We start from the raw sequence: 12,493 nt of genomic DNA on the forward strand, positions 1-12,493 counted from the left end.
CATATATATTCCTGCCACGTGACTAGTCACCTTATCACAAGGCTGACAAGTGTCAGTTTTCAGTCTACAAATAGTATGTATGTACTGCGAATTATAACTTCTTGAAATTATTTGATATTAAAGACAAAATTAGTCTCGATCACGTTCTCGAAAAATGGAACCAGGAATATTAACCAAAGTTTTAAATGATTTTCTAACAACTGTTGATGGAGAACTGAGTTTACATAAAGGAGAATATTTTTTGGTAATTTGTATATGTAAACATACATGTAAAAATTTTCATATAACGCTATCAAATATTAATAGAAAATTATGTTATATTGTCTACGAAATTAAAACAGATATATAGTATTGTTGACAAACACTGGTGTTATGGAGAATCTAGAGGCAGAACAGGAAAATTTCCTTCAAGTCATTTGCATAAAATAGATGTACCGCATCTATGTGATTCAGAATGTTTATTTGTCAGTACTGCCACTTTTCCAGGACAACAGGATGGAGATTTATCTTTTTCTCAAGGTAACTTGTTTGAATGTTTACGATTACAACCTCTGTTACTAGAAAATTTAAGAAGGCAGAACTTCTATAACTCCAAGATTTTAGCTTTTCCCTTCAGATTAGACTTACAGATCTTCAACTGAACAATATGTATTCAGAGGTAACAAACTTATTATAATCATGTTTCATGGAACCAGGTGTACTTATTGTTGGAATACAAGATGTTGGATCAGGATGGTATTTAGGACGAATAGATGATAATAATGGTATATTTCCTTTGACTCATACTTGGCAACTTGATTCCAAGCTGTTGAAGGTATGTGTCTTAAATAAGAATTTACATGTTTGTTGATTATTTATGAAGAGTTAAGAGACTTGTAAAACAGTAATACAATTGGAATTACTTTAGCATCAACCAGATAATTAATACTAATAAATCATTTAATACTTTCAGAAAGCTTCAAAAAAACAAAGTATAAGAAAAAGAGCAAGAATAAAAACTAATTTGAAAGCACAACTTGACGGTGAACTTGATTTAGTAGAAGGTGAAATGGTTACTGTAACGGAAGTTCTTGATGATGGCTGGTGCCATGGAATTACAGATACTGGGAAAGAGGGAATATTTCCAGAAGCATTTGTAACTTATATAAGTGGTGATACTGATCAATTGGATGCAACATCTGTAGTAAATAAGAATTATTTTCCTGCTACAGTAGCACATGATATAAGAGAATACCAAAATCTTGATGATACTGTTACACAGCCTTGTTTCGAAGAACCAGCACCAAACTACTATGACTTATTTCCTCAATACAAGTCAACTGCTTCAAACTCAGAGGAAAGCATAGAGAATAATAGTAGTTTTAATGCACTAGATGTGAGACCTTATGCTATAACATTATATCCATTTAATGCTCAATTTCCAAACGAACTTAGTTTTGAAGCAGGGGAAGTAGTACATCTTATTAAACATATAGACTCTGAATGGATGGAGGGTACACTGGACAATCATAAAGGAATTTTTCCTATATCTTATGTTAATATTATAGTAGACTGCACTGATACTCCCAATGATCAAAACTTTTATGAGCAAGATGTAGGTATACACGGGATAGGCACAGAATACAATGCATTAGAATCTGGTACACAAGCAAACGTAGAATACACCTTTAAAGCTCAAATGGATGGAGATTTGAGTGTCACCGAAGGTGACACAGTTACGGTAATTGATATGGCTAATGCAGATTGGGTAAATGTTAAAAATGTACACGGGAAAATTGGTTTATGTCCAAGGGGTTATTTAAGTGCATTACATACAGAACCTCTAGATATTGAGCAGGATATATTAGAAGACTTCGTTGTAATAAGACATACTGAAGTAACTCCTGAAAAAGCAGAAGAACAAAAATCAAAAAGACTTTCAGAACCTCACAGACCTGCACCACCTGTACCAGCACCTGGCAGTATTCCATTACAAAAAAATATGGTAGAAAATAAAGAACCATCATTCATAAATATTAATCAGGAAATGGATATTGCCACTAATAATAATGTAGACATTGATAGAAAAAGAGCAGATCAAAGGCAAAATGTTATATCAGAACTAGTCATCACAGAAAAGGAATATGTTCGTGATTTAAAGTTAACATATGAAACATTTAACTTGTATAATCCAAGTTCACTCGAATCTTTGGGTATTGATGTTCCTACATTATTTGGTAATATTTTTGAAGTAATTCAAGTTGCAGAAGAATTATTAGATATGATATTAAAAGCTATGAAGGGATGTGATGAAGAACAACAAACAGTTGGCCCCTGTTTCACAAAAATGGCTGAGAAATTAAAAAATGTTTATGTAAAATATTGTGGAAATCATGAAGCAGCATTGATATTGTTGAAGAAGGTAAGTATGAGAGTGGGGGTATATCTATTTTTCATGTATTTTAAATGTAAATTTTATATAATTTCAGTATGAAACTAATGAAGAAATAATGACAGTATTTAACAAAGGCATTGAGACATTACGGTGCCAAGTAGCTTGCTTTGATATGAGCTCTATTCTCATAAAACCTGTGCAAAGAATATTGAAGTATCCCCTTATTTTATATGAATTGGTAAAAGTGAGTATTTTATCTAGAGTATCGATCATATGAAAAATGCATTATATATTTGTGTATATATAATCGATACATTCTAAACTTCTTTGAAACCACGTAGCTGTTTTTCAGTGCACCGACGACAACCATCCTGATAAACCCACGGTCGAAGAAGCATGGAAGGGTATGACGGCCGTTGCGAGTCACATTAATGAATATAAACGTCGAAAAGATTTGGTGTCTAAATATTTAGACAATGAAAATACCTTAATCAGGAAGATGGCCAAACTTAACATGCACTCTGTAGCAAAAATGTCTACTAGATTGAGTACAAGATTATCTGCAAGTTTAGGATTAACGAATGTTGCTGTTGATCCAGAGTTTGAGGAAATCGAACGACAATTCAGATCAGTAGAAAAGTGTACATTACAACTGACTAAAGATGTAGAACAATGTTTTACACATCTAAGCGATGAAGCTATTTCTGGAGAAGTAATATCAGATTTTCTGATTCAATACTATCAAGGAACACCAAACACTGAAGCGAGAAGACTTAGAGAAATAAGATCAACGATATGGTCGCAATTCATTCAGGAACAGAAAGTATGTTTAAAACGAAGAGTTCTTGCACCAACAAATTTCTTAGCAATATTATTAGAGGGACCCGCAGTATTAATAACAAAAAGGCACGACAAGCTACTCGACTATGATGCAGCCATTTCTAAAAGTGATTGGTACAAGGAGTCAAAAATTGTAATTACCTTATGTTTACCTACTTTTTTATACTCCTCTACTGCTAGAACAAAACTAAAAGATTTTATTTCTTTGTTCAATATTAATATAGACACAGGACGAACTGACGACAGCAAAAAGTAATTATGAAGCTTTAACGCAACAACTATTGGAAGAATTACCGATTGTGATTGATGCAGCAACGAAAGTACTGGTGAACTGTATTAGCGCGTTTGCGCAATCTAGAAAGCTTTTATGTGGCAAAATTACCAAGCGCTATTTATCTCTATGCGAGGTACTGTAACAAACACAGAATAGTCAATATTATAATTATTTACTGAAATTGTAACTATATTAATTTCTTTTGCATTTATAGAACTCTACTCAACTATCAACTCAAGATATTTTGGAGTCATTTTTAGTGAATCATAGTTTATTGTGGAATCAGGTAACGCGTTTTGCGTTCGCTGGGTCAAATCCAAGAATCGAAGAAGCAGAGTCCACATGGTGTCCACAAAGTGAAAAGCAAAGAAACGTGCTGCGAAATAAATATTCCAGTGATAAATTATATGTAGTTACAGACAATGTAGTAAGTACATCATCTTTGGATATGGGAGCAGCTTGTGGAACTCTAGTAGCAGTGATAAAGAAACAAGACCCAATGGGTGATGCAAGTCGATGGTTCGTCGATAATGGAGTTGCACAAGGATTTTTACCATCTAAGATGTTGCAACTTCAACAAATACGACAACTTTCATTATCTAATGAAGCTTGCTCTACCACGGATAATTCAAGCATTGCATTGACGTCAGATTTAATTTGCATGGACTCTCCTATAAAAGAACAAAAATCATCTCAATCTCATCTACAAGAATTATTGGATTTGAATATAGAGGAAAAAGTAAAGAAGGAAGACCATTGTTATGACAATGTTGAACTGATTCCTCGAGTTCAACAGTATCAAAATTTGAACTACGAGGTATGTATATTTATATTGTTTATTTTAAAATTATTATAAGGATCTAATGTATAATCATAAGTTGAAATTTTTTTCTAGTTTTATTATGCAGAATACGATTTTTCTGCCACTATTCCTGGAACATTGGCTATTACTAAGGGACAAGCTCTGAGGCTTGTTAGACCTCATGATGAAAAGGGGAATGATGAATGGTGGCTTATGGAGGATCGCTATGGTAATAAAGGATATGTGCCTAACAATTATTTATGCGATCCATCCACGAAAAAATAATCAAATTGCAAACAGGTCTTGATATCTATTCATCTATTTATTAATTTATTATATTGCAACCACTAGTGCCTGCAATCTAGGGACTTGGAAAATTTTTTATTCTGACGAAATAATACTCTAAGCATCTGTTAAAGGTTGAATATTAGTATAGAGAATAATTTTACTTTAAATGTACAAATGTTTTGTTGGTTTCTCTTTTATAAAAATATACTATACTGTTTTTTGCTTATAATGCTACTGACAGCCTTGAAAAGTCCAAAAACAGCTGAAATAATGGCGCAATACCCCAACTGGTGTTGTCGAGGGGACCTGTGCGGGGACAATCCAGGTCCAAGTCCAAAGGAATTACGCCCAATAAGTACATATATGAACTCGTTATTAGTGGGCCGCAAACCAACCCTCGAATTAGGTGAATTTTTTTTTTCGATGATAGAGGAACCAGTCTACTAGACCATAACCAGAATGCTTTTTTTAAATTTTGCTATTGCTTAGAATAATAATAGAAAATTAAAAAACTCGTTTTTTAACTTTTTTATCTGAGTCTATAACGAAAATTTAAAAAATATGTTTTGTAGATCTCGATAAGTTATATGTATGTTAAAAATTTCACCGAAATCGGTTGACCTTCGTATGAATAGTAAACAATTAAAGATTGCAAAAATTGCAGTTTTGTCTCGATTGATCACTTTCCACCAGTAAGTGTGAAAAATTTGCAATTTTCACAATCTTTTAACGTTTGTAACTTAACTTTGCGTTAACTGATTTCGATGAAATTTTTAGCATGCATATAAGTTACCGAGATCTACAAAACGTATTTTTCAAATTTTTATTGTACCAACACATTTGGTAGGTAAAATTATCATCGGTATATTTTAACGTTGCGTCGTCGACTGAGATAAACGTGCTGAGGTTCGTCGTGGAACGCTTGCAGGTGCCGGACCACGTAATTTATTTCTTTTTATTGTTGGCGGTAGAGATGCATCGGCCAGACTGAGATGTCTCCTTTGGGATGTCGACTTTCTCGCACGTAATGTCGGTACGTTTGAACTGGCTGTTATGAAAATAGGAATAGGTATATATACTAAAATAAATCGATTCAGCACATTTTATGTTCTAACAACCAATAAATCATTCTTATACATTTTAATTGACTAAATACAAATGTTAAAAACGATTTTCGGATTTGTATTTAGTACCATAAAATATAAGAATCATCTATTGATACTGTAATTGTCTACCAGAAGTTTTCATTAAAGTAGAAGCATTACCTGAATCTGAACCACGTGTTTTTGCATTCGACGCGTTCCTTGCTGTAAGAGTTTTCAATAAAATAATGTGTAGTTTATACATAATAATAATTTGAAATTTTCAAATTGAATAAAATTCGTGACTAAGAAAAATATACCTTCTGTAGGTGTATCAGGATCACTATCTGTATCATTTTCTTCATCGCTAGAAGCCTTGTCCCGTTTATGTCTTCGATGTCTTCTAAGTTTGGATGTTGAAGGCGGTGGCATTATTTCGGCGTCATCTAGCTGTGTATTCTCCGTATTCTCTGTACCCTTGAGCAGTTCTTTCAGTTTTTCCTCCAATTCTATGCAAGGTGCTTTCATATTTGGCTTCTTCTTTGTCTGCTCTATTATAGTTTGTACGGCTTTCAAAACTTGCTTATTATGAATCTTTTCTTTCAGCAGAGGTAAACTTTCAGTAAGATGTCGTATACCTAACAGACGTTAAAAAAAAAAAGATAATCTCACATGCGGCTTTCATTTCAAAGACAATCATAGCTTACTTACCCTTTGGACCAAATGGTAAAAGTGAAAGACAATATGAAAAGTCCCGCCACTGTCGTTTTGTAGTAGCTAATTTAAATCTAGCACAAATTTTATCAATTATAGAATCAATATGTTTCTCTTTTTGTAACAAAGCTAATACGTATCTGTAATTGAAAAAGGATATTATATTAAAATGGTCACACAATTATCTATCAATTTTGAATAGTGATACAAACTTTATAATTTCTTGGAAGTCACATTCGCTTAGATCTAAATCTGAATCAGTTAATCGGGACAATATATCCGGCACTATATTATACAAAGCATTAGGTTTCTGCGAAAAAACTTTGAAGAACTGTCTCGCATCTTGACGAATTTGGGTGTCGTTATCAATTATACAGAGAGCTAATTCTGATATTTGGCCTCTTACACGTACCATGTCTCTCATTATAAGACTTGATAAGACACGAACGCAAGTACTACGTACTTCTACATTTTCGTCTCGCAGCCTGAAAGGTAATCACATATTAGCTTATGGATAATGGAATGTTTTAAATCGGAAATTACCTGCCATATATATGTTTCATCCACGGTTCTATCAAGTTAGGAAATCTCATTGTAAGATCGCTTATTCCAATAAGAACATTCGCGCGAATGGTAGGATATGGCGAACGTTCTAATATTGTGATTAAGAGTTGTAATGACTCTTCGCAAAGGATAGAACTCACGGTCATCATCTTAGTAAGGGCAAGAGTACCAGCAGCTTGTAAATCTTCGATATTGTATTTGTCAGGATTTTGACATATATCTAATACCAACGGACTGCAAAATAAATTTCATATATAGATTTTCATAATAAAAAATATATACTTTACGTACACAAATTGTGCTAGCAATCCATCTCCAGTTACAACGTGATTTTCAAGAATATCATTTATAAGCTCCGCATCCGCATCATCTATGGCTCCTTCAACAGCTTCTTCTCCATTGTCTTCCATAATTGCACTTGTCTAAATGTAAAAGCCAGGAAATAAATTGGTTTTAAACTAAAGATAATAATATGTACACAGTATAAATAATAAGTAAGCAAAAAAATAATACCTCTTTAAGGCGAATCTGCTGTCTTGCACTAGTTGGAGTAGTACTATTCGATTTACGAGACCGGTTACTATTAAGAATCTCGTCTCTTTTATCTGGATCCTTTCCTTTTTTTAATTTTCGTAAAGCGTCCCGCCGCTTTAATTCTTTGTAGATTGATGTGTCCAGGTGTACCATTTGTTTGATGGCAATATGTCCAATTATATAAATCAATTTAGACAGTATATAAAATGGAACAGCTTTTTCCGTTGGATTGTTACTATCAAATTGTTCCTGATTATATATAGCTACCAGGAATTTCTGCATTAAATGATCAGGTTGGTTTGCTAACTAGAAGTTCAAAATATTTTTTAGCAAATTTCGGTACGTCAATAATGATATATTAATATGCCTAATAAAATAAATCATCTATTTACATGATAAATAGCGTTAATTGCGTCTGTTGCAAATGATACATATCCATCTTCTTCTTTGTTAGTAAAGTTGTCTGTTAGCAATGCAAGAATTTGTGTAAACATTTCATGATCATTAGGATACCTGCGAATTGTAATAACTATTTATATATATATTTGAAAATATTTATATAATTCTTCTCTTGAATTTACCTATTTACAGATTTCTCAATACTGTCACTCTTATTTTTTATCGTTAACAATGCCCTGCATGTATCTCTAGCCAAAAGAAGATCCGTTTTTGCTCGTAGTCCCAAACCTATTTTCATTAGTACTTCTACATTATCTGCTACAATATTATGGTGAGCTTGAGCTATCATTGTTATTAACATTAAAGCCGATCTGCTATCCAAAGGGTCGATATCTGGTGTTTTCATTGTAAACATTTCCCACAAAACCTGAATTAAATTGAATGCAAAACAGAATATGTACAGCATATGAAATTAAAATTGTTGTTGCATATTGTCTCATATGTAAAATTAAGTGTATTACTTGTAATTCTTCGTCACCCAGTTCCTTATTAGTACACCATGTTACGATAAGTTGACTTAAAGCTTGACTTTGACCCGGTTGAAGTGATTTCAATAAGTCAATTAAAGCTTTGACGCACGTAAGAGCAATTTGGCGACTTGACTTTTTATTTTCGTTGTTTTTCAAATATATCTGTTTATATACGACAGCCAAATTATTACGTACTGATTGATCACGGTGAAATATTTGAAACAGAGCATCACGTATACCGGCGGTAGCTCCAGCTATGCCAAACTGACATGCAATTCCAAGTAAAGCACATGCTTCAACAGCATCACCAGCTGTTGTCGAAAAAAGTAATTTTTTTGCCAGAGGAATGGCAATTTCTAATTCAGTTGCAAATTCCAGGCAATTCTAAAATAAAAGTTGTATAGAAAAAAGATAATAGGAGAAACTTTGTTGAATTAAAACTGAAAAATTTGAAGTATATACCTTCAAATAGTGTACAACTCGCCTTTGCACTTCTATTTCCTCTTTTTCCTTATTTTTATCTGTTGATTGCATATTATCTGTAACCTTATTTGTGTTATTTTCTTTATCTTCCGATTCCATAAACGTTTTTAGTAAAAGCAAGAATAGAAATTCTTCTTTTGCTTCAAAAGTCAGGTTTTTTAGTTGTGGATTTTGCTTCAATTTGATACAAATTTTCCACAATAATTTCACTGCTTCAAAAATTTTTTGTTTCAACATAAATTGCCGAACCCGTTCAAATTCTGCATCAGGAGTAATATTTTCTTCATCTTCAGCTTTGTCATCATTGTCCGTGTCATCGTCAATGTCTAAATTTGTTAAATAAAATATTGGCTTAATTATAATGAAAAAAATATAGATTAAATATTTAATGCATATACTTTGATTGTTACCGTTTTGTTTCCTTCCATTAATAACATCCTTCAATGCTTTTCTTATTTCTGGAATTAAACTATTCCACAAATCTAATCTTTGACTATCGCCGCGACTACTCTTACTAACACTTTCAGTTTGCATCTTTCTTAATTTTATTTCTTCCTTTTCTAACGATTTAGCAATTTCGTCTTTGTGTAACTATAAACATTTTCTTTATTTAATAATTTTCTCTAATTAAAAAGATAAAATTAGAAAAAAATATTATTTTTGCTTACCTTAGGAGCAAAAGGATTGGCTTGAAGTAATGCACGTAGTAGTTGCAATGCTTGCTTTCGCACATTCGCACTTTTATCTTCTAATCGTAATACTGTAACAGCTAAAAGTTTCCCTTGCCTTGCTAGTGGAATAGCTTGTTCACAACATAAATTTTGCCAAGTTTGTAATGTCTTTGATCTTACATAAGCATTACAATCTTGAATGTGATCTTGTAAATTATTAAGACATTCATTACGTAGAGTTTTTTGTTCTTCAGTAAGATCATCCCCAGTCAGTGCTTTCTGTACAACAGCTCCCAAAACAGTAATTGTACAATTTCTCATAGTGTAATGCTGTGAGAAGAATTAATGAATATTAAATCGTAAATTTATATTTGTAATCTGATTAACATAATGATATTTACTTCACTAGCTAGGTAATCCATTAATTCGTCAAGAAAAGGAATTACTACATCTGGATTAGTAACTGCAATAGTTTCAAGAAATTTAGAAATATTTCGACTATCAGCTTCAGATGGTTCAGATTGATCAATTTCCTTCATTATTTCTTTCATTAAGCCATTACAGCCACATTCAGTAATCATATGAACAACACCAATGCCTATGTATCCTGCTAATGCTTCATAATATTTAACCATCTAAAATAATATCATGCAAATTTAATCTGTTTTTAAATCATTTTCTATTATTGAATATATGTTATATGAATGATTATTTAGTATGTACCTGTATAATTCTTACTATGCAGCTTATACCATGATTATATTTTTTAATCGACACTCCTAAAATCTTTTTAAAAGATAAACAAGTTTCAATCAAATAATACCTCAATGTAAAAGAATAAGGAAGACTTACCTCAAAAATTGTTTGTCTTACATGGTTCTGCCTTGCTTCATTACATTGTTCCAAAATTTTATAGCACACTTTAGTGAGTAATCTACAATATAAAATTACAGTTGAATTAATTTATTGCTTGTACACAATAACTATAATGCTCAATATGATCTACTTAGTTACATGATAAACGAATCCTCAACAATGGGAGGCCGCCAGAGTTTATGCAATGGTAAATGTAATAGTCTAAAAATATATTCCAACGCCTTTTCTTTACTGGTTTCCCATTCTTCTTCCATGTCGGTCTTACTCAATTTCTTTTTCTAAATGAATCACATTAAATAATTTATTTCTACAATAAAATTAAATTATGAAGATAACAAACCTTATTAGTCAGTTTATCAACTGCACCTTTACTGATTTCTTCATTTATGTAACAAATAAACCAAGAAAATAAATATACTAGCATTTTAGTAATATTCAAAAATTTTATTCTATCTTCTCCTTGTAATTCTTCTGTGTTTTCAAATATACTTTCCATGTCATGGACTAACATCTCAATGGCTTCATAAAACGATGTTTAAAATTAATAAAAATTCATAGAAATTTTTATGTATCATATGAAACAATCTTTTTTACCTTTATGAATTCTAGTAAAACCTCTTAATACAAAATTTAACTCAACTTTATTACTATGAATCATTACAGAAAAGAATTTATCAAAATGTTTTAGAATAAAATCAATTCCATCTTCTTGAAGTGCTGATCTCGTTTCTGTAAAGATGTTTTAAGTTTATTTTGAATTTGCATCGATGAAGGAGAAAATATATTATATGTAATAGAAAACAGCACTCTGTAAATACCATCTAAAGCTTGGGGAATCATCCGAATTGGAATGATGGATTCAACGAAAAATTGTCCATTCCCTCTCGATTGCAAAAGTTCATCTTTGTTTACAGGAATCACAAAGTCCACCGTCATTTTAATTAATTAGTCAATATATAATGACTTTTCGCCAAATACTATGCTTCTGTATCAGGAACTTCGAAACTTTTACTTCTTATAAATCTTGAAAACACTTTTAGGATATTAATAACGAAATGAACGAAATGTTACGCAGAACTTTCAACGGATATGGGAGCATGGGAGTATTAAATTTTTGAATTCAATAATACCAACTGACAACAATAGAGAATAACAGACAGACTGCTACTTTGGAATCACTAGTGATTCGTAATTTTTCATGAATGCCTCTGATTGGTGGAGAGCAGAGCTCTCAGGTTCCTGACCGTTTTGGAATTTCTACTCAAGATCAGTGTGTCCATTGGTGTCTAGTGTGTCCAATTATATCAGGGATTCTGAAGGATATATTTTTTAATGTATTTTACAATACCTCTGTTAACTAAAGAATCGATATCTTTTTGTAACAAAAATAATGTACAACGAAGATTCAATAGGAACAAACATGAAATATATTCAATTTAACTATTAGGTTATGTAATAAGACCGTTCGCGTACAGTACTTGCTAATATTTTATGGAACTTACATAATCAATGATATATTTGCCATTTTGTTGTATAACCTTTTGCCATCTTTCGAGTAATTCCTTTAGCATAGAATTCTTCGTTTTTTGTATCAAAAAATTCAGATATGTGTAAGTTCGCTTCTTTTATGTGTTTGAATGATTTTCCTCGCAAAGAATTGCTCCAATTTTTCCAAATTCAAATTACGATGTATCGCCAACAGATGGCGCAGCATGTCGCTTTTTAGCGGCGGTATCGCTATTCTATTAAGCGTTTATCTGTTACCGGTGTTCGATTAGGATTGATTCAATCATATATCGGCAAAGTAGATTTCCCCGATTATACTTCCTTTTTCAAAACATTTTCTTCCGCTTCCAAATTGCCGTATTCTATGTCTTTATGACTCACGTATTCTTATAATATGTGCTTTTGTAATTTTTATAAATATTTATTTATTATGCAAATTTTATTGAGATTTTATTATTATTTGCATCATATCGTTGCAGAAGATTCTTCCGAACATTTCCGTAACCACAGAACACTTTCTTCAGTTTCAAATCAATAATATTTTCAGCAGTTGCTT

At 32.0% G+C, this 12,493-nt stretch overlaps 2 protein-coding genes across 6 annotated transcripts; one reads left to right on the forward strand and one right to left on the reverse strand.

Annotated features, from left to right (window-relative positions):
• Positions 1 to 10: 10 nt before the first annotated feature.
• On the forward strand, positions 11 to 4,807 carry LOC117227392 (rho guanine nucleotide exchange factor 38). 2 transcript variants are annotated; one of them, XM_033482579.2, is made up of 9 exons: positions 11 to 244; positions 342 to 519; positions 696 to 814; positions 953 to 2,401; positions 2,469 to 2,618; positions 2,727 to 3,347; positions 3,439 to 3,621; positions 3,703 to 4,305; positions 4,384 to 4,807. In XM_033482579.2, the coding sequence occupies exons 1-9, from the start codon at positions 155 to 157 to the stop codon at positions 4,573 to 4,575; spliced, it is 3,585 nt and encodes a 1,194-aa protein (XP_033338470.2). In that variant the 5' UTR covers positions 11 to 154; the 3' UTR covers positions 4,576 to 4,807. The 2 variants fall into 2 exon arrangements, with proteins under 2 accessions (XP_033338470.2, XP_076383103.1); XM_076526988.1 differs by lacking the exon at positions 11 to 244 and having other exon boundaries at positions 387 to 519; positions 604 to 814.
• On the reverse strand, positions 4,311 to 12,101 carry Cap-D2 (CAP-D2 condensin subunit). Of its 4 annotated transcripts, none has more exons than XM_076526984.1 (21): positions 11,934 to 12,101; positions 11,250 to 11,744; positions 11,026 to 11,160; positions 10,772 to 10,950; positions 10,570 to 10,709; positions 10,279 to 10,489; positions 9,957 to 10,190; positions 9,553 to 9,885; positions 9,295 to 9,475; positions 8,864 to 9,210; positions 8,393 to 8,785; positions 8,054 to 8,298; positions 7,865 to 7,985; positions 7,452 to 7,778; positions 7,230 to 7,360; positions 6,918 to 7,172; positions 6,587 to 6,859; positions 6,372 to 6,514; positions 5,981 to 6,298; positions 5,844 to 5,885; positions 4,311 to 5,626 (listed from the first exon to the last, which is right to left on the reverse strand). In XM_076526984.1, the coding sequence occupies exons 2-21, from the start codon at positions 11,365 to 11,367 to the stop codon at positions 5,448 to 5,450; spliced, it is 4,305 nt and encodes a 1,434-aa protein (XP_076383099.1). In that variant the 5' UTR covers positions 11,368 to 11,744; positions 11,934 to 12,101; the 3' UTR covers positions 4,311 to 5,447. The 4 variants fall into 4 exon arrangements, with proteins under 4 accessions (XP_076383099.1, XP_076383101.1, XP_076383098.1 ...); XM_076526986.1 differs by having other exon boundaries at positions 10,279 to 10,341; positions 10,408 to 10,489; positions 11,250 to 12,101; XM_076526983.1 differs by having other exon boundaries at positions 11,250 to 12,101.
• Positions 12,102 to 12,493: the final 392 nt, after the last annotated feature.

The sequence above is a fragment of the Megalopta genalis genome, chromosome 16 (assembly GCF_051020955.1).
Source record: "Megalopta genalis isolate 19385.01 chromosome 16, iyMegGena1_principal, whole genome shotgun sequence".
NCBI lineage: Eukaryota > Metazoa > Arthropoda > Insecta > Hymenoptera > Halictidae > Megalopta > Megalopta genalis.

Coding starts and splice junctions, on each gene's coding strand:
- LOC117227392 (XM_033482579.2), top strand. CDS start 155: ATGGAACCAGGAATATTAACCAAAGTTTTAAATGATTTTCTAACAACT. Junction 245..341: donor ATAAAGGAGAATATTTTTTG/GTAATTTGTATA, acceptor AAATTAAAACAG/ATATATAGTATTGTTGACAA. Junction 815..952: donor TTGATTCCAAGCTGTTGAAG/GTATGTGTCTTA, acceptor TAATACTTTCAG/AAAGCTTCAAAAAAACAAAG.
- Cap-D2 (XM_076526984.1), bottom strand. CDS start 11,367: ATGACGGTGGACTTTGTGATTCCTGTAAACAAAGATGAACTTTTGCAA. Junction 9,476..9,552: donor CCAATCCTTTTGCTCCTAAG/GTAAGCAAAAAT, acceptor AAATGTTTATAG/TTACACAAAGACGAAATTGC. Junction 9,211..9,294: donor TAATGGAAGGAAACAAAACG/GTAACAATCAAA, acceptor TAACAAATTTAG/ACATTGACGATGACACGGAC.